The following is a 22,049-nucleotide window of genomic DNA, read 5'->3' on the forward strand; positions in this document are numbered from 1 at the left end:
CACCAGGCGTCCTCTCCCGCCGGTCTCCCGGGCTCCCCGGCCATGTCTCCCGCCCGGCTCCGGCCCCGACTGCGGTTCTGCCTGCTCCTGCTGCTGCTGCTGGTGCCGGCGGCGCGGGGCTGCGGGCCGGGCCGGGTGGTGGGCAGCCGCCGTCGGCCGCCGCGCAAGCTCGTGCCGCTCGCGTATAAGCAGTTCAGCCCCAACGTGCCCGAGAAGACCCTGGGCGCCAGCGGGCGTTACGAAGGCAAGATCGCGCGCAGCTCGGAGCGCTTCAAGGAGCTCACCCCCAACTACAATCCCGACATCATCTTCAAGGACGAGGAGAACACAGGCGCCGACCGCCTCATGACCCAGGTGAGCGCGAAACGCCCTCGCTGGGCGCCGCCGCCGAAGCACCGCCACCTGCCCGGCCCTACCCGCCCCCTGGCACCTTTCCTTGACTGGCTGGCACGCCCCCTGGCACCTGCCCTTCTCGCCGAGATGGGCCGGCCGGGGTCCCGGCGGAGTGTTAGCATTCCCCGAGCCCGCCGGAGGCTGTGAGAAGAGCTCCCCGCTGCCAAGAGCCACAGCCCAGCCGGTTGGCCGTGGCCCCTCTGCCCTGGAGTGCTGGCAGCTCAGGTCAGATGCGGCACCTGGAGGTACCTCTACCTGACTGCCTCCTGCGCCTCCGGGATGCACCAGTCCCTCCCGGCCTAATCTTCCGCACGGCTGCGCCCCTTTCATTTCGAGGCGATTTGGCACCCCTGAGGCGAAGGAGCTCCGGGCGCGGAGGGCCCCACTGGCCTTTCCTTCCCGTGCGCTCTCGGTTCTCAGCGCTGCCCCCTCCTGGAGCAGCGCCCCGGCGGGGTCTGGGTTTAAGGAACAGCGGGGAATATTAGAGCCAGGAGGTGGAGGTGGGGAAGGGAACTTGAAGGGCAAGCCCACGTGTCTGTCCCGAGAGCTGAGCGGCGCAGCTGCAGTTGAAGGGTGAGGTGCCAGGCCTCCGGGCTCTGAGACCTAACTTCGGGGGCGGGGGGAGCGGGGGGTCCCTGGATTTTATGGCGGGGATGGATTGAAAGAGAGGGGCTGGGATGCCGGACAGCCCCACAGCAGGGCTAACTTTAGTCTCTGCGTGCTCAGAACAGGACCAGCACTCAACCCAAGCGCCTCGGGAAGGGGTGGGGGTGGGGGGGTGGAGAGCAAACTTTCTTCCCTGCTGCCGGGTTCGCAAGGGAAGACATCTCCGTCCCCTTCCTTAGTGGTCTCCCGGGGCTTCCACCGCAGGCAGGCGGCCTGCTTTCTAGGTGCTCTGGGAACGGCAGCTAGACCACGGCCCTCAGCATGCGCTCTGGCGCCGGGTCTGGCCGGCGGGTGTCGGGGCGAAGGTTGGCTGGTGGCCGGGCCGGGCCGGGCGCCGAGGAATGCAGATAAGGATCCGGGCCACGGGCTGGGCAATCATTGACAGCGCGTGCCCGGGCTCTGGACCCGAGGAGGGGAGGGGTGGTGGGGGATAGAGGGGCGGGGAGCAGGGGCCGCGGAGCGGACATAGGTGGGTGGCTAGAAGCCTGGCGGCAAGGAACACACGGAGCTCCCTCCCCGGGCCGTGAGCACCCCCAGCTAGATTGCATCCTGGGACGCATCTTGGGAGGACCGACAGGGCCTTGGGTTTTAGCCGCTGTTGGCTCCTGGGAGACCGAGTCCAAGGGTCTGTGGGGCCCGGGCTCTGAGGGGCGGGGGTAGTTCGAAACATGGGCTGCCTACACTTGGGAGCGCCTGGCACCTCAAAGTGAAGGACTGTGGAAAGGCCCCTCTCCCCCAGGCCCCACCCCCCAGTCAACTGCGGGGTCCCTTGGGCTCCAGGCACGAAGGGAGCCAGCACAGACGATGATCTCTGCGGTCCTTCCCCCAGGGCACAGCTCGACTCCCACTCCATGGGAGGCGGAGCATGAAGCCGGCTCCTTGAGATCACACGCTCAGTTTCTCGGGTCCCTTCCCAGACAGGGGCGGCGCAGAGGTGCTGAGGGCTCTCGACTCAGGGAGAACGTTGCCTGGGTTTATCAACCCGGAGCGCACCCCTTGCAGCGGGAGACCATCCGCATGGTCCTCCATCTGGGCAGGCCAGGCGCTGGCCTTTACACCAGCTTCTGGCTCCCGGGCTGCCGCCTCCCCTGAGCGGGTGCGGGCCGGTTTTGGATCGTGAGGGTCCCAGCAGGAATGCTCTGTGGCGCCGAGGGATCCAGGCAGGCTTGGGATTCCCCTCCAACACACCCCCAGGCTGCTGAGGCGCTTCGCACCTGCCGCGCCTGCTGCGCCCTGGCCGCTTCGGGGGCCTCAGCCCTGGGGCTACGGTGACACCTACTGGGCTCCTCGAGGCTTGCACGCCTAGCAGGCCGGCGGCCGGCAGTCAGCTCTGCTACCACCTTTATTCTCCAGGCAGCAGGCGGTCCCTGGTCCCTGGTCCCGCGGTGAGACCGAGGGACCCGGCGCTTAAAAGGTGGAGCCCTGTCTGTGGAGGGATCAGTAATCCCAGCAGGAGAGAGAGAGCTTAGAGAAAAGCTCCCAAGGGTGAGCGAATCGACGCGCCCTCCAGATTTGTGGCGCCACCGCGCGGGCCAGGTCCCTGGGGCAGCTGATGCTAGAAGGGAAGGAGCACTTTAGGACTCTCTGTTCCTAGGAGAGAGGGATAGAGCACCCTCCCCGGTTTCCCGACTCCAGCGAGTGCAGTGGGAGAGTGAGGGACGAGGCTGCGCCGTAACCTGCCTGCGGGCCAGCTCCTCCCCCTAACTCGGCTTCCTTTCCTCTCGCAGCGCTGCAAGGACCGCCTGAACTCGCTGGCCATCTCGGTGATGAACCAGTGGCCCGGGGTGAAGCTGCGGGTGACCGAGGGCTGGGATGAAGATGGTCACCACTCGGAGGAGTCGCTGCATTATGAAGGCCGCGCGGTGGACATCACCACGTCGGACCGCGACCGCAATAAGTACGGACTGCTGGCGCGCTTGGCAGTGGAGGCTGGCTTCGACTGGGTGTATTACGAGTCCAAGGCGCACGTGCATTGCTCCGTCAAGTCCGGTGAGCCGCTGCCGGGGGGCTGGGCCCGGGGCCGGGGCCGCAGGGCATGGACAGGCGGCGCTGGGCCCGCCAGGGCCAAGAAGGTGAAGAGACCCTCCCAGGGATGGAGGCGGGGACCCCGGGGAAGAGGACGTCTGCGGCGCTCCCCGCTGCTGCTCCTGACCACCTGCTCGACCCGTGCCTGATAGTGTCATGGCAGGAGCCTAGGGAGACAGGGCCCTGTCCCAGCGACGCTGGGTGCTGACTTGGCGGTCCACAGTCCAGAGCCTGCCGCAGGAGGTGCAAGACAGAGCAAGCTGGCCAGATGGAGGAAGCCAGGCTGACAGAGACGGCCTCCCCACCCAGTGTGGTGCAGAACGCTAGGGGGTGGGGTGGGACCAGGGGCCAGAGTGTGCCCAGACACCAGCGTGCCTGAGCGGGAGCCAGGAGCCCAGAGGTTCAGAACCCACGGCCCAGCTGCAGGTCAGGCCCTTTAAGGCACTGTGTACGCCCCTCTCAGGGGGCGCAGGCGTCCCCAGCCTCTCCTCCAGGGCCCTGAAGCTGGACATTTGGGGGCAAAGCCAGCCATGAGGGCAAGAATAAACAGAGTGGACTTAATAAAGTGGATTTTCCCAGATCGGCCGCCTTGTTGATCAGAATTGGCAGGCACTGGGGCCTCGTCCCCCCCCCCTCAAATCTTGTCAGCGTCCCTGTCACCTGCATTGAACCCAGTCATGGATGCTTCAAATGGTTCCTGTGTGACTGCCAGCGTGGTCCCCCCTCGCTGCAGGCTCAGCCCTCCATGCGGGCCCCATGCAGCTGTCACACTCACAGACCTGGCACACTGAGACCAGGCAGGCTTTTACTATTCCTGATCCCACCTGGGCTCACAGTGGTGACCCCACCCTGACCTTTCCCCTCAGCACTTCCCTGCCAACTGTGTCTGCTTCAAGTCACATCAACCCTTCACCTGCTAACGTCGGCCAGGTGCCAGCTCCTAGGGTGGCCACTTGCCTTCATAACTCCTAACCCCCAAACACTATTCTGCATCCCACCCACTGATGCCATGGTGTCTCGTCCCCGCACAAGGACCCAGCACATGAACTGAAGATGGTGATTTCACCCTTGCCACTGAGCCACACCCTGGCCTGGCCATTCACTCTGAGCTTCCCCAGGAGTCTGTATTCTCACCACTGACTGGTCCTCCTCTCCCTTGGAGTATAGACTCCAAGGGCCGGTTCTGGCACAGAACTTGGGGTGTCAGTCTGAGAGGGCAATTTTGGGAAGCATCTGAGCAATGGGTGAGAAATAATGGGACATCCAGATGCCAGAGGTGCTAAGCAACTTGCCTTCTCGACGAAGCTGCAGCTTCTGGGTGTCAAGTCACAGCTGACCACTGCTTGGCTCAGCTGACCTCTGGCCTCTCTGACTACTTCACAGCCTTGTCAGGATTGGGAGCAGATGGGGGGGCTTCACATGGGCTTCAGGAGGGCCCTTTCCCTCACACCCACTGGGTCTTGAAGCCTCAGTGTGCTCCTCTCATTGGCAAAGCATTAGGGTGGGGAGGAGGGCAGGAGGACGCACTGTGGGCTGGGATGGATTCAAAGCTGCATGGAAAGTGGGGGGCAGGGGACAGGATATGGCGATGGGGGGCAGCCTGGGATCAAGAGGAACTCTGGCTGGACTGGGGAGGGATGCTGTGACCGGGAATCCAAGCTCCACAGCAGTAATGCCTTCATGTCCCTTCTTCCCACAGAGCACTCGGCCGCGGCCAAGACAGGCGGCTGCTTCCCTGCTGGAGCCCAGGTGCGCCTGGAGAGTGGGGCACGTGTGGCCTTGTCAGCCGTGAGGCCAGGAGACCGAGTGCTGGCCATGGGGGAGGATGGGAGCCCCACCTTCAGCGACGTACTCATTTTCCTCGATCGCGAACCAGACAGGCTGAGGGCCTTCCAGGTCATCGAGACCCAGGACCCCCCGCGCCGACTGGCACTCACACCCGCCCACCTGCTCTTCACGGCCAACAATCACACAGAGCCAGCCACCCACTTCCGGGCCACGTTTGCCAGCCAAGTGCAGCCCGGCCAGTATGTGCTGGTGGCGGGGGTCCCAGGCCTGCAGCCTGCCCGAGTGGCAGCCGTCTCCACACACGTGGCCCTTGGGGCCTACGCCCCATTAACGAGGCATGGGACACTGGTGGTGGAGGACGTGGTGGCCTCTTGCTTCGCGGCCGTGGCTGACCACCAGCTGGCTCAGTTGGCCTTTTGGCCCCTGCGACTGTTTCACAGCTTGGCGTGGGGCAGCTGGACCCCAGGGGAGGGTGTGCACTGGTACCCCCAGCTGCTCTACCGCCTGGGACGTCTCTTGCTGGAAGAGGGCAGCTTCCACTCACTGGGCATGGCTGGGGCAGGGAGCTGAAAAGATCCCTCTACTGCCCTCCCAGAACTGCCCAAATGGGTCCAAAGGCCTACCTGCCAGGAGGGCGCTGGCCCTGGAAGGGGCCTGAGCGGGGACACTGGTTTCTACCATCTCCTCCACCACAGGTGTACATCACTGAGACTTGGGCAATGCCAGCGTCCTCCACCCCCATCCTGGTGTAGTGACAAAGCTGCAAGCTGAGCTGGCAGTGGGGGGTGGCCTCTCTTTCTATCCTAGAGACCAGTGGGTCCCAACCCAGCCAGCTCTCACTATGATTTTTCATACTTGCCTCCCCCAATGGGGAGGGCTCATTCCATCCATCTTAGGCCCCTCTTAAGTGGGCTTGCACCTCAGTTGATGCTGCTAGATTCCCTGGGAGCCAGCAGGGAGCCGGCTGGACTCAATGCTGCCCAGAACTCAGAAGGCTGCAGGGTGGGGCAGCCAGCCTGGCCATCCTGAGGCATGACCTTCCTCTCTGGCCACGCTCCTCGGGACACAACCAGAGACTGTCGCTATCAGTGTACAGAGTTCCGTGTTCCGGCCAATGTGATCGTAGTGCCAGGACTGGGTGAGGGGCTGGATGTCCTTCCCACCCCTGCCCAGGCTCTGCATTCCCACTTCTGCTGAACCATGACCCCCCACCCCTCCTCCGGTCAGTCTCCCCCACCTTATTTATTGGCACCGAGGGGGAAGCCCATGGGAAAATTTTGGGGATGTTTTGGTCTTTTCTTCCTTTTGTAATAAAAATTATTTAAGTTGTTAGAGCCCTAGTGTCCAGGATGCCGAGTAGGGCCGATACACAGAGAGCCCGGAGCCATGGGTGGGGCTGTCCAGGGCTGTGCTCACCTTCCTCCAAGGTCAAAACTTCCAGAGCTCCCACCCCCTCTGTGGGCCCTTTTCTCACCCAGTAGGTCTGCAAAGTCTCAACAGAGAGCTGTGCTCTGTGCCAGGCAAGGCCTTTCCATGCTGACTCCAAAGCTTACCCTAAACAGTTAGACCAGTCAAAGAACTGATGTAACTAGTCCATGGTCATTTCCCTCATCTAGAACCTGATTTAAGGTGCTTTCCCTGCTTATTCTGGTCTTTCTCAGGGCCTGGGTTTCTGATTTTTCACAGTGGATAATGAACTGTGGTATGAAAATATTCTATAGAATTCACACCTGCCTTGTGGCCCATCCTGACTTCTTGGGTAAGTCAGGGGTCCCTAACCCAGCAGTTCTCAAACCTCAGAATCATCTGGGCAGCTTGTTTAAAAATGATTCCTGGTCCCACTTCCAGGATTCTGCTTTAATAGATCCAGATTGAGGCCCAGGAACTTAGTTTTACAAATACCCCAAACACGGCAGATAGTCCATGGACCACACTTTGAGGAACATTGCTTAGTCTAAAGGACGCCAGTTTATTGCCAAGACAAGATGACCCCCTTCTTCCTTTTCTCTTGGTTTCTGTATCCCATGGCAGGTTTTTCTGTACTCATTATAGACCGTCTGAGACTCCCTGGTCCTTTGATACAGTTGTTAAATTTGCAGGAATATTGTGAGCCAGTTGAAATAGGGCATAGTGGGCATATTTACACCATAGAAATTGGCATATGCTACAAATTAGAGCTCCCCTGACCATGGAGGGCCAATTGTTAAAGGACACCCCTGCCCAGGTTCTATCCTCTGACAGGGACTCCTGTGTTGGAAGTGGGGGAGCATGACTGCCCAGACTCTTACCTTACCATCCCCCCGCCCATGAAGGAAAACTCCAGAGAAAACTTCATTGCCCTGGAGACTGTGTCATCTGGGAGGAATAGGCCCCCACAGACTAGAATGACAACTGCTATCATCTAATGAAGACTAACCATTGCCAGGCATTGTTCTAAGTGCTTTACATGTAGCACCCACTTCATTTTCATAGCAACCCTATGTGGTATATTCTGTAATCTTACCATTTTCCAGATGAGAACACAGAAGTATGGGGAGGTTAAGTAACTTGCCCAAGATTATGCAGCAAGTGACAGAAGCAGGATTTGAACTCATGCATCTTGCCCGCAGGTCCACTGTTCTTACCACAAGGCTTTTCCCTTGGTGAACTTGGGTCCTTTCCAGAAGGCACTCTTAGCATTTCAGGACCGGAAATCTGTTTCGTCAGACCACCTAGAGTGTACTACTCATCACCTTGTGGCAGACTCTCATGGACCAGGTTCATAGGGACCAGAACATCTATGAACTCATTTGCAGTGAGAAACAAAAGGTCAAGGTCAGGAGGCTCTTGTCCATTCATTTGCACATTCGTTCTTTTATAGAAATTTTGCATGGTTGGGCGAGAGGGTGGTGCGGGGTAGAGAGATCGAGACTCTCCCCTATGGGGGGCCTACCTGCCTCTCCTACAGGGCCTGGGGATACTTTGTCTTGCAGACACAGAGCCATTTGGTGTCCGTAGACCTTTCTGTTCTGTAAGAGTCTCCTCACGAAACACATTTATTCTTTAGACAGAGGTGGCTGCAAAGATTCAGAAAAACACTTTGAATTCAGACCCTCAAAAGACCAACCTTGGGGTAGAGGTGAGGCCCTGCAGTTTTTCTGGGAATAGTGGCCCAGAACTGCAGTGACAGTGCCAGCTGGACAAGAGAGACAGCCTGGAAAGTCATCCTCCACCTCTGCAGCGCGATGGCCTCAATCCCTCCCACCAGAACCCTGCTTGCTTATCCTTTGTACGACGCCGAGGCCCAGAGGAAGGTCAACCATACTGCCCAGGCCCGGGTAGCTACTGGCCCCATGCCTGCCTTTCCTCTCAGGCCTAAGCTCAGCCCCCAAGGCAGCTGCATCCACAATGGTCATTGTTTGGTCATCGTTTGCTGGACACCCTTGTGCCAGGCACTGTGTCAGAATGAGGGAAAGAGGCAGTCCCTGTACTCAGTGAACTCCCGGGTAGCAGGGAGCAACATGGGGAGACAAATGTCCACACCATATGTTAAGTGTTGTGGCTGACATCCTCACAGGGGCTATGAGAGTGCCATGGAGATCCTGGGAACTAGGAAGACTTCCTGGAGGTGAGGATGCTGCAGTAGAGCAAGGAGAAGTTTGCATGGCAGCTAAGTAAAGGAAGGGATCCAGGCTGAAGACATGGTAAATGCAAAGGCTTGGAAGGGGCTTCCCTGGAGGCGCAGTGGTTGAGAGTCCACCTGCCGATGCAGGGGACACGGGTTCGTGCCCCGGTCTGGGAAGATCCCACATGCCGCGGAGCAGCTGGGCCCGTGGGCCATGGCCGCTGAGCTTGCGCGTCCGGAGCCTGTGCTCCGCAAAGGGAGAGGCCACAACAGTGAGAGGCCCGCGTACCGCAAAAAAAAAAAAAAAAAAAAAAAAGGCGTGGAAGAATCAGCATCAGGTCCGCATCTCAAAGCCATCTGGCGCAGGTGGGCATGGCGAAGCTGATGTAGAGAGCTGGCTGGAGTTAGACAACACAGATCCTTGTGTTCCCCAAATTTGGACTTTATCTCGGGGGCTTGGGGAGCACCCAGGAGGTTTGAAGTCTGGAAAAGCTTGCAACTAGATTGTTTCAGAAAGCTCCCCCAGCTGCACTGTGGAGCACAGACCAGAGAGGCAGCTGTGGAAGCAGGGAGTTCATTTGCTGGGCAGAGGTTGGTGACCTGGACTGAAGAGGTGACTGTGGGGTCAGAAAGAAGGTGACATTTAGGCAGCAGAATGACCAGGACTTGAAGCCAGTTCAGGTGAGCAATGAGGGCAAGGAAGGGGCGCACATCAACTTTGGGTTTTTAAACATGAGATCCAGCTGCCCCACGCCCTTGACCTTGGTCCTTCTCTGGCCTTAGTGTCCACACCTTCAAGGGAGATGTCCAGGGATTTCTTGCCCATATAAATATCCTCTCTTTTCATTGTCCAAGGCTGGTCTACCTGGGTTCAAGGGACCCTCCAGGCTCTGCTCTCTCTGCCTGCACCCCTACCCCCATCCCAGAAGGGCACGGGGAGGAGATTCAGAGTAGCCCCTGATATCTCAGTCCAGGCAAGGTGCAAGACCATGCTGAGGGACTTCCCTGGTGGCCCAATGGCTAAGACTCCACGCTCCCAATGCAGGGGCTCCGGGTTTGATCCCTGGTCAGGGAAATAGATCCCTCATGCCCAACTAAGAGTTCGCACTCCACAACTAAAGATCCCCTATACCACAACTAAAAGATCCCGCATGCCGCAACTAAGACCCAGTGCAGCCAAAGAAACACTAAAAAAAAAAAAAGAAGACCATGCTGAAGTGTCAGGTGCCTGGGGAGACCTGGCTTGTGGGAGTCCAGGAGACAAAGTAGGGGAGCCTCCTGGCTCTAAAGCTGCCTGGGCAGACTGCCCACAGCACGGGGACCGCTGCACCTGCCTTCCCAACTAGTCTGTGCGAGGCCTCTCCTCAGGTACCCGTCCCCAAGCTGTCCTTGCAGCCTCCCCTCTCGTTTGGAAAGACCCCATCACCGCTGGGCATGGCTCTACCAAAGCCCTGTGACTCGCACTCACCCCTCTCCCCCAGCTCCCGCCCAAAGGGGCTGCCTGTGGAGTGGCTTCTGACAGTGAGAAGGGAAGGGAAGGGGAAGGGCTGAACCAACGCAACAATCCTTTAGGCAGCCAGGCCTGCTGTTAGCACCTGCAGCCCCAGGATGGGAACCGGAAACAGGTGACCCTCCATTAAAAATCTTAGTAAAACGCCCCTTCAGGAGATGCAACTAGAAAAGACAACTCTCCTGGCCTGGCGCCAGGAAGTCTGTTTAGGAGAAAGCCTCACACTGAGGTCGTGTGGGGCATGCAAAACGTCTGGATTTCAGGCCCCCCAACCTTGACTGCCCAGCCTAGAGCCCTTGTGCAGTATATAACTCGTACAACCTTAAACTCTGGCCCCGATGGGCCTGGGCCTCTGCCAGGCTCAGGCAGATTCTGCAGGTGGTGAAAATTTGGAGAGAATTTCCCTACAGTGTCGCATGGGAGGAAGTGGGGAGAGATGACGAGGGATGGGGATGGGATGTACAGTGTCTGGGCACTGCCTGGAAGTGGTTTGGGGCTGGGTATGCGTGACTTGGGCAAGGGTAGGTGGATAGATGTTTGGGAGCGGATGCGTGGAGGAGAACGTAGGCCATGCTCAAGGACCAGGAGCCAGTGCGACTGGGAGCCAGTGCAACCGGGGCTCGAAGGTGCCAGGAGGGGAAATGGAAGTAGGGGAGGAGAAACGCTTCACCCCATAAAAGGGGCAGAGGTGAGGGCCTGGTAGGAAGTGCTGGAGCAGGAAACACCCCAAAGAAGGAACGGAGGCCCTCAGTGGGGAGCACAGGCCCTGCTCCCCACCTCAGATGGTGTCCCTGCTGCAGGAAAACTTCTGGCAGGTGTTGGCGGTGGCCGCTCTCCCAACCCATGCCCTCTGTCCCCTGGGTGGAGCGCGCCTTCCGGAGCTCAGCCCACATCCCACACCCCAGCCTTGTTCTCAAAGCCTCTTTGTTCCACTGGCCGAGCTGTGGCCAGCCCGGATCTGATAAGACCAGGTAGGGCAGATAGCAGCCCCACCTTGCAAGCCTGTGCTGCCTCAAGCCACACCCAGGCTGCTTTGCACGCACAGGGATAGACGTAGGGGGCTTCCCACCCAGGTAGGGGTTGGGGAGCCTCAATCTCTGGGCTGGCACTCCCTGCAGTCCGTGTAAGACCCCTCTCATGTGCATGGGGAAGCAGGATAAGGCAATTACCCCCCCCCCCCCATTTCAGAGGTAAATAAACTAAGTCTCCAAGAGGGAAAATGACTTGTCCACAGATATTTCTTCCACAATCAGGAGCATCAATTGCTGGGTCTGCTATTTACATAAAATCCTTTTAAAATCCTAACATCCTGTGAAGTGAGATTATTTTCAATTCCTACTTTGCAGAGAAGAAACTGAGGCCCAGAGAGGCGAAGTCACTTTCCCAAGGTCACACAGTAGCAGAGTCCAGACCAGAACTCAGGTCCCCTGCAGCAGCAAACTGAGGAAGGTGGGAACTCATGAGGAATGGGACGAATGCACTCCCAGCCTCCACCTAAAGATCTGATAGGGCTGGGGTGGCTAAGAACCTTCCAGGAAGGTGGTCCTGGAAAAACGATGTTCTCGATGCTGTGAGAGGATCTCATTTTGATGGGAGTGGCGATGGTTACAATATGTCTATAAATTATTTGACACTGCTCTCCCCTTGAATCTGGCCTGAGACTAAGTCAGAAAAGGCCATGTAGCTTCTGCCTGGTTCTACCCTGAGCTTGCTAAGCTGGAAAGGTTATGGATAGTGTAAGGTCGGATCTTAACAAACGGCACCGGGAAACAGAGGAAAGCTTCAAGTGAGCTTTATTAGGGACCGCTCCCGGGTGAGGCTCACTGGTCCGAGAGAAAGGGGCCAGAGAAGTCGCACCCGGGCGAGGGTTGGGCAAGATTTTATAGGGGAAGAAGGGAAAGGGGTGTGGTGAATCTGGGAGGGCGCAGGGTATTCCTTATTTGCTGGTCTTTTCGGGTATCCTGGGGGACCGTTAGTCCCGCCCCTCGAAAGGCGGGACGGCTGGGCTGGGTTTAAAGTCCCCAGGTCAGTTCCTGGAACTGGGTGGTACGGAATGTCTCCAGGGCAGTTTCTGGAACTGGGTGGTCCAGAGAATTTCGGTCTGATGCAACCTGTGAATCTGATTGTGTTCCCCTGCCTCGGGCCAGTTGGCCTTACAGATAGGTGTCCCCAGCCATAGCCTAACTGAGCTTCCAGCCAACAGCCAGCATCAACCATCAGCTGTGTGAGTGCCCCATCTTGGAGGTCCAGTCCAGTGGAGCCTTCAGGAGGCTGCAGCCCTGGCCAACATCTGACCGTAACTGTATGACACAGTCCAAGTAAGAACTGCCTGGTCAAGCCCTTCTTGATTCCTGACCCACAAGATCGTAAGTAAAATAAAATGGTTGTTTGAAATCTCGAGGTTATTTCTTACACTGCCATGGTAACCAGAACAAAGGGCAAAGAGGGAATGGGATTTGATGAAGACATCTCCTGAGGCTCTCCAGAAGCCTTTAATATACCTTTACACAAAAGCTGTTTTAAAATGGAATTTGCATGAGGCTGGAGGAGGTGTGGTGCTTCTTCATCTTCTAAAGGGGCAGTGTGTAGAAGACACACTGACTTGGAATAGACTCGGGGCAGAGAGAGACAAAGGGGAGGGTTGGAAAAGCACATCTCTCCACACTCGATTGAAAGAATGCTAGGTATCTACTCTGGTAGCAGGATATCTGGTGATAGCAAACTCTTGGAGTAGTGAAGAGCCTTCTGGAAGGAAGGAAGTTCCTGGATCTGGGCTAGTGGGTAGCAAGGAGTTGTACATTGCCAAGAAACGAATGCTACTAGAGATTTAAAAAACCCAAATGTTATATGTTGAAGAAAGTGCTCAAAGTTTGGGGCCAGACCTGAGAAAGGGGCTGGACATTCCCATAGACAGTTGCTGGCCACGTTTTCTCAGAGTGCCCCTGTAAGCCGAAAGCTGCCGGGCCTTAACAAAAGGTCCATGAAAATGAACTGAGAAGTACACTGTTACCCTCATAAACTCCAGGTGTGTCTGCATCTGGCTTCTGCGCACACCTCTGAATGCCCAACTTAAGAAAACTCAGGAGAATTCCCTGGCAGTCCAGTGGTTAGAACTCTGCGCTTTCACTGCTGAGGACCCAGGTTTGATCCCTGGTCAGGGAACTAAGATCTCACAAGCCACATGGTGCGGCCAAAAAGAAAGAAAGAAAAAGAAAGAAAGAAAGAGGAGACCTTCAAGATGGAGGAAGAGTAAGACGTGGAGATCACCTTCCTCCTCACAAATATATCAGAAATACATCTATGTGTGGAACAACTCCTACAGAACACCTACTGAACGCTGGCAGAAGACCTCAGACTTTCCAAAAGTGTCTTGATGCTCCAGCTGGGTGTCAGGCCTGTGCCTCTGAGGTGGGAGAGCCAAGTTCAGGACATTGGTCCACCAGAGACCTCCCGGCTCCATGTAATATCAAACGGCGAAAGCTCTCCCAGAGATCTCCATCTCAATGCTAAGACCAAGCTCCACTCAATGACCAGCAAGCTACAGTGCTGGATACCCTATGCCAAACAACTAGCAAGACAGGAATACAAGCCCACCCATTAGCAGAGAGGCTGCCTAAAATCATAATACGGTCACAGACACCCCAAAACACACCACCGGATGTGGTCTTCCCCACCAGAAAGACAAGATCCAGCCTCATCCACCAGAAAACAGGCACCAGTCCCCTCCACCAGGAAGCCTACACAGCCCACTGAACCAACCTTACCCACTGGGGGGCAGACACCAAAAACAACAGGAACTATGAACCTACAGCCTGCGAAAAGGAGACCCCAAACACAGTAAGTTAAGCAAAATTAGAAGACAGAGAAACACACAGCAGGTGAAGGAGCAAGGTAAAAACCCACCAGACCAAACAAATGAAGAGGAAATAGGCAGTCTACCTGAAAAAGAATTCAGAGTAATGATAATAAAGATGACCCCAAATCTTGGAAATAGAATGGAGAAAATATAAGAAATGTTTAACAAGGACTTAGAAGAACTAAAGAGCAAACAAACAAGGATGAAAAACACAATAAATGAAATTTAAAATTCTCTAGAAGGAATCAATAGCAGTATAACTGAGGCAGAAGAATGGATAAGTGACCTGGAAGATAAAATAGTGGAAATAATTACTTCAGAGCAGAATAAAGAAAACAGAATGAAAAGAATTGAGGACTGTCTCAGAGACCTCTGAGACAACATTAAATGCACCAACATTTGAATTATAGGGGTCCCAGAAGAAGAAGAGAAAAAGAAAGGGACTGAGAAAATATTTGAGGAGATCATAGTTGAAAATTTCCCTAATATAGGAAAGGAAATAGTTAATCAAGTCCAGGAAGCGCAGAGAGTCCCATACAGGATAAATCCAAGGAGAAACATGCCAAGACACATATTAATCAAACTATCAAAAATTAAACACAAAGAAAAAATATTAAAAGCAGCAAGGGAAAAACAACAGATAACATACAAGGGAATCCCCATAAGGTTAACAGCTGATCTTTCAGCAGAAATTCTGCAAGCCAGAAGGAAGTGGCAGAACATAATTAAAGTGATGAAAGGGAGGGCTTCCCTGGTGGCACAGTGGTTAAGAATCCGCCTGCAAATGCAGGGGACACAGGTTCGAGCTCTGGTCCAGGAAGATCCCACATGAGGCCGAGCAACTAAGCCCCTGTGCCACAACTACTGAGCCTGTGCTATAGAGCCTGTGAGCCACAACTACTGAAGCCCACACACCTAGAGCCCATGCTCCGCAACAAGAGGAGCCACCGCAATGAGAAACCCACGCACCACAACAAAGAGTGGCCCCCGCTCACCGCAACTAGAGGAAGCACAGCACAGCAATGAAGACCCAACGCAGCCTAAAATAAATAAAATTTTTAAAAAATGATGAAAGGGAAACACCTACAACCAAGATCACTCTACCCAGCAAGGATCTCTTTCAGGTTTGATGGAGAAATTAAAACCTTTACAGACAAGCAAAAGCTAAGAGAATTCAGCACCACCAAACCACCTTTACAACAAATGCTAAAGGAACTTCTCTAGGCAAGAAACACAAGAGAAGGAAAAGACCTACAATAACAAACCCAAAACAATAAAGAAAATGGTAATAGGAACATACATATTGATAATTACCTTAAATGTAAATGGATTAAATGCTCCAACCAAAAGACATAGACTGGCTGAATGGATACAAAAACAAAACCCATATATATGTTGTCTACAAGAGACCCACTTCAGACCTAGGGACACATACAGACTGAAAGTGAGGGGATAGAAAAAGATATTCCATGCAAATGGAAATCAAAATAAAGCTGGAGTAGCAATTTTCATGTCAGACAAAACAGACTTTAAAATAAAGACTATTACAAGAGCCGAGGACACTATATAATGATCAAGGGATCAATCCAAGAAGAAGATATAACAATTGTAAATATTTATGCACCCAACATAGGAGCACCTCAATACATAAGGCAAATGCTAACAGCCATAAAAGGGGAAAACGACAGTAACACAATCATAGTAGGGGACTTTAACACCCCATTTCCACCAATGGACAGATCATCCAAAATGAAAATAAATAAGGAAACACAAGCTTTAAATGATACATTAAACAAGATGGACTTAATTGATATCTATAAGACATTCCATCCAAAAACAACAGAATACACTTTCTTCTCAAGTGCTCATGGAACATTCTCCAGGAGTCATCATATCTTGGGTCACAAATCAAGCCATGGTTAATTTAAGAAAATTGAAATCGTACCAAGTATCTTTTCCGACCACAACGCTACGAGACTAGATATCAATTACAGGAAAAAATCTGTAAAAAATACAAACACATGGAGGCTAAACAATACACTACTCAATAACCAAGAGATCACCAAAGAAATCAAAGAGGAAATCAAAAAATACCTAGAAAAAATTGACAATGAAAACACAACGATCCAAAACCTATGGGATGCAGCAAAAGCAGTTCTAAGAGGGAAGTTTATAGCTATACAATCCTACCTCAAGAAACAAGAAACATCTCAAATAAACAACCTAACCTTACACCTAAAGCAATTAGAGAAAGAAGAACAAAAACCCCCCAAAGTTAGCAGAAGGAAAGAAATCATAAAGATCAGATCACAAATAAATGAAAAAAATATCAAGGAAACAGTAGCAAAGATCAATAAAACTAAAAGCTGGTTCTTTAAGAAGATAAAAAAAAATTGATAAACCATTAGCCAGGCTCATCAAGAAAAAATGGGAGAAGACTCAAATCAATAGAATTAGAAATGAAAAAGAAGTAACAACTGACATTGCAGAAATACAAAGGATCATGAGAGATTACTACAAGCAACTATATGGCAATAAAATGGACAATCTGGAAGAAATGGACAAATTCTTAGAAAAGCACCACCTTCCAAGACTGAACCAGGAAGAAATAGAAAATATAAACAGACCAATCACAAGCACTGAAATTGAGACCGTGATTAAAAATCTTCCAACAAACAAAAGCCCAGGACCAGATGGCTTCACAGGTGAATTCTATCAAACATTTAGAGAAGAGTTAACACCTATCCTTCTCAAACTCTTCCAAAATATAGCAGAGGGAGGAACACTCCCAAGCTCATTCTATGAGACCACCATCACCCTGATACCAAAACCAGACAAAGGTGTCACAAATAAAGAAAACTATAGGCCAATATCACTGATGAACATAGATGCAAAAATCCTCAACAAAATACTAGCAAACAGAATCCAACAGCACATTAAAAGGATCATACACCATGATCAAGTGGGGTATATCCCAGGAATGCAAGAATTCTTCAATATACACAAATCAATCAATGTGATACACCATATTAACCAATTGAAGGAGAAAAACTATATGATCATCTCAATAGATGCAGAAAAAGCTTTTGACAAAATTCAACACCCATTTATGATAAAAAACCCTCCAGAAAGTAGGCATAGAGGGAACTTACCTCAACATAATAAAGGCCATACTAACAAACCCACAGCCAACATCATTCTCAGTGGTGAAAAGCTGAAACCATTTCCACTAAGATCAAGAACAAGACAAGGTTGCCCACTCTCACCACTATTATTCAACATAGTTTTGGAAGTTTCAGCCATGGCAATCAGAGAAGAAAAAGAAACAAAAGGAATCCAAATCAGAAAAGAAGAAGTAAAGCTGTCACTGTTTGCAGATGACATGATACTATCCATAGAGAATACTAAAGACTCTACCAGAAAACTACTAGAGCTAAACAATGAATTTGCTAAAGTATCAGGATACAAAATTAATGCACAGAAATATCTTGCATTCCTATATACTAATGATGAAAAATCTGAAAGAGAAATTAAAGAAACACTCCCATTTACCATTGCAACAAAAAGAATACAATACCTAGGAAAAAACCTACCTAAGAAGACAAAAGTGCTGTATGCAGAAAACTATAAGACACTGAAGAAAGAAATTAAAGATGATACAAATAGATGGAGAGATATACCATGTTCTTGGATTGGAAGAATCAACATTGTGAAAATGACTATACTACCCAGAGCAATCTACAGAGTCAATGCAATCCCTATCAAACTACTAACAGCATTTTTCAAAGAAGTAGAACAAAAAATTTCACAATTTGTATGGAAACACAAAAGACCCCGAATAGCCAAAGCAATCTTGAGAAAGAAAAGCAGAGCTGGATGAATCAGGCTCCCTGACTTCAGACTATATTACAAAGCTACAGTAATCAAGACAGTGTGGTACTGGCACAAAAACAGAAATATAGATCAATAGAACAGGATAGAAAGCCCAGAGATAAACCCATGCACTTATGGTCACCTTATTTTTGATAAAGGAGGCAAGAATATACAATGGAGAAAAGACAGCCTCTTCAATAAGTGGTACTGGGAAAACAGGAGAGCTACATGTAAAAGAATGAAATTAGAACGCTCCCTAACACCATACACAAAAATAAACTCAAAATGGATTAGAGACCTAAATGTAAGGCCAGACACTATAAAACTCTTAGAGGAAAACATAGGCAGAACACTCTATGACATAAATCACAGCAAGATCCTTTTTGACCTACCTCCTAGAGAAAAGGAAATAGAAACAAAAGTAAACAAATGGGAGCTAATGAAACTTCAAAGCTTTTGCAAAGCAAAGGAAACCATAAACAAGACCAAAAGACAACCCTCAGAATGGGAGAAAATATTTGCAAATGAAGCAACTGACAAAGGATTAATCTCCAAAATTTACAAGCAGCTCATACAGCTCAATATCAAAAAACAAACAACCCAATCCAAAAATGGGCAGAAGACCTAAATAGACGTTTCTCCAAAGAAGATATACAGATTGCCAACAAACACATGAAAGAATGCTCAACATCACTAATCATTAGAGAAATGCAAATCAAAACTACAATGAGGTATCACCTCACACCAGTCAGAATGGCCATCATCAAAAAAACTACAAACAATAAATGCTGGAGAGGGTGTGGAGAAAAGGGAACCCTCTTGCACTGTTGGTGGGAATGTAAATTGATACAGCCACTATGGAGAACAGTATGGAGGTTCCTTAAAAAACCCAGCAATCCCACTACTGGGCATAAACCCTGAGAAAACCATAATTCAAAAAGAGTCATGTACCATAATGTTCATTGCAGCTCTATTTACAATAGCCAGGACTTGGAAGCAACCTAAGTGTCCATTGACAGATGAATGGGTAAAGAAGACGTGGCACATATATACAATGGAATATTACTCAGCCATAAAAAGAAACGAAATTGAGTTATTTGCAGTGAGGTGGATGAACCTAAATTCTGTCATACAGAGTGAAGTAAGGCAGAAAGAGAACAACAAATACCATATGCTAACACATATATATGGAATCTAAAAAAAAAAAAAGGTTATGAAGAACCTAGGGGCAGGACAGGAATAAAGACGCAGATGTAGAGAATGGACTTGAGGACACGGGGAGGGGGAAGGGTAAGCTGGGATGAAGTGAGAGACTAGCACTGACTTATATATACTACCAAATGTAAAATAGATAGCTAGTGGGAAGTAGCCGTATAACACAGGGAGATCAACTCAGTGCTTTGTGACCACCTAGAGGGGCGGGATAGGGAGGGTGGGAGGGAGATGCAAGAGGGAGGAGATATGGGGATATATGTATACGTATAGCTGACTCACTTTGTTATACAGCAGAAACTAACACATCATCGTAAAGCAATTATACTCCAATAAAGATGTTAAAAAAAAAAAGAAAAATAGGAAAGGAATGTGTGTGTGTGTATATATATATAAAGGAAAAAAGAAAACTCACAGGAAAGTGACCAGGCAGGTCATAGGGAATGGGTATGGCTCAGGAGTGGTTGGGAGTGTACAGATGGATGGGTTACAGCGAGGACAGTTTTCTTGGTTCTGAACACTTAATTCTAGAGAAGTAAAAGATGGGCATGTTCAAAATCTAATAAAGAGGGGAAGAGAGCAAGTTTGCAGTGGAGAATCCTGGCAGACACCACTCTAGCCAAGTGATCAAAGTTAACATCACCAAAAATACATATTGACACGATGTACCCTCTGATACCATGCACTGAGAAGGGCCTATAACTCTATGTTATGCTTCCCAATAATGCACATTTTACTCTAATCATGAGAAACAAACCCAGATTGAGGAATATTCTACAAAACAATTGACAGTACTCTTCAAAAGAATCAAGGTCATGAAAAACAAGGAAAGTTTCAGGAAATGCCCCAGGGGGGATCCTGGATTGGATACTGAAACAGGAAAAGGAGATTTGTGGACAAACTTGTGAAATCTAAATAAATTCTATAATTTTGTTAATAGTATCATTGTACCAACATTAATTTCTTCTTTTTGATAAGCGTCCAATGGTCATGTAAGAAGTTAACCTAAGGGGAAACTGGATGAAGGGTTTATGAGAACCACTTGTACTATTTTGGTGTATGTCTAAGATTAACTCAAAATTTTTTAAATGCAAAAAAAAAAAAAAAAAAAAAACTAATAAAAAGAGAATCTCATGGACCAAAGGTTGGCTTCCTTACCATCTCTGAAGTCCAAGCCAACTTTCACACCAAAGGAGGCCAGCTACACTAAGCTGGTGGTCATGTTATAATACCTTTATCTGAGAGAGGGCCCTCATCAGAGATGGACTGGAAAAGGGTTTGAGGAATTAAATAGGATAGAAAGTCACAGAATAATGGTGCTCTTTATTTATTCAGAACATATAATGAGCCAGGCACTGTGCTAAGTTCTTTAAACCTTTTATCCCACTTAAACCTTACGACCTTTGAGGTAGCTGTAAAGTTTTCACTGTTGACAAGAGAGCAATCTGGGTGTTATAGAAATGGAGGAATATGATCAAACAGCTGAGAGCTGGTGGGTTGGGATTCAAATCCAGTCGGCTTTACTCCAGAGCTTGTTCTGAACCACTCCACTGTACTGTTTTCTCAGGGGTGACCTACATTCAGTTCGTACCTCAGGGTTTCTGTGCTGGCATGGGTGGGGTAAGAGGAGAGATAAGGCAGGAGGAAGGGGATGGCCTAGGATGGGCTGGTCAGCTGGAGCTGTCCATGGTGCTGGTCAGAGGGGCATGGAGCTGGAGAGCCTGTAGGAGATGGTGTAGGGGAAGACAGCTGGGAGAGCTAACACAGAGAAGAAGCCTGCACTAGACTAGAGGGACAGAGCAGTTAGACGCGGTCGCAGGTCCTCTACCGATCAGGAAGAATTAGAAGGAATTAGAACTTCAAGTTTGGGCTTAAAATAAATAACCATGTATACAGTAGCTGGTGAGATAGGATTTTTCCTCAGGTCTCACTTGCAACCAATATGCCATCACTATCCAGGGTAGCTGTACTGGTTGTTAAAATCTGGAAATACTTTGGTACTAGTTGGTGAGTAGTCACTGGCTGAGTTCTCCACTGCTGCGGCTGCTCTCCCAGTCCTCTCTCCACACCTGCAGGCTTCCCCACAACCCAGCAACTAAAAGGTTAAGGCCTGGCACAATGTGGCCTCCCAGGACCCAGCTCTGGCTCTAAGGCCCCCTGGTGTCCATTCTCATAGGTCAGTACTCATAACTTACCAATTTTTAAGTATTTTGAATGCTACCCCTGTTTGCCCCCATTTTACAGGTGGGGAAAGTGAGGCTCTGGAATGTTTAATGATTTGCCTCAAATTGCTCAGCTTTTTCTTTTTTAACCTTTTTTTTTTTTTTTGGCCGCACTACGCAGCATGCAGGATCCCTGACCAGGGATCAAACCCATGCCCCTGCAGTGGAAGCACAGAGTCTTAACCACTGGACCACCAGGGAAGTCCCAGCTCAGCTCTTAAATGGTAGAATCAGGACTTGAACTCCGTCTTCTGGGATTGAGCCTCATGTCATTTTCCATCCACCCCCCTACTGTCGGCCTGTGTGCCTATTCACCATTTGATGGGGACAACGAGTACAGGAAGCAATTTGAAGAGGGGCTTTGGATTGACACAAGAGAGTTAGAAAAACCTATAGGGGTCTCAGGCAGAATGGAACTCTTTCTTTTGAATTACCTTGCCATATGGCAGTCTTCCCCCAGCCCCTGCCAAATTTGTGCCCTGGCAGCCCTTTCAGGCTGGAGGTGCTATCAATCTCCTGACACACCCTCTCCACACCAAGCAACCCAGGGGACCGCGGCAGTCTAATGCAGAGAGTGCTCTATGCCTGCTCCTAGATCCAGCCTTGAACAACCCCAGTGGCCCTCTTAGCTATAGTCTCCTCTTCATCTATCAGGTTGGGCTTAGAAGATTTACCCTACTTATTTCGGAGGTCAGGAGCTTCTGTGGGAGTACCCACCTCCTCATTTCCCTCCCCTAGCTTAAGTACGTCTTCGATGCTGACCTGATTTCAGAAGCAACACTGGAAACTGAGTCAGAGTTGCAGGGGAAGGAAAGTGGGAGAGGGCTTTGCCAGTCCTGGAGCTGGGTGACTTGCCAACTGGACAGCAGATCACCCCGGCATCTCTTCTTGTCTTTCTCC

At 50.8% G+C, this 22,049-nt stretch overlaps 1 protein-coding gene across 1 annotated transcript; it reads left to right on the plus strand.

Annotated features, from left to right (window-relative positions):
- Window positions 1-6,206, plus strand: IHH (Indian hedgehog signaling molecule). Its single transcript, XM_027114539.1, has 3 exons — window positions 1-354; window positions 2,787-3,048; window positions 4,784-6,206. The coding sequence occupies exons 1-3, from the start codon at window positions 43-45 to the stop codon at window positions 5,440-5,442; spliced, it is 1,233 nt and encodes a 410-aa protein (XP_026970340.1). The 5' UTR covers window positions 1-42; the 3' UTR covers window positions 5,443-6,206.
- The last annotated feature ends 15,843 nt before the right edge of the window (window positions 6,207-22,049 follow it).

The sequence above is a fragment of the Aethalodelphis obliquidens genome, unplaced genomic scaffold, assembly GCF_003676395.1.
Source record: "Aethalodelphis obliquidens isolate GAN/ISIS:26980383/991018 unplaced genomic scaffold, ASM367639v1 scaffold2, whole genome shotgun sequence".
Classification (NCBI taxonomy): Eukaryota; Metazoa; Chordata; class Mammalia; order Artiodactyla; family Delphinidae; genus Aethalodelphis; species Aethalodelphis obliquidens.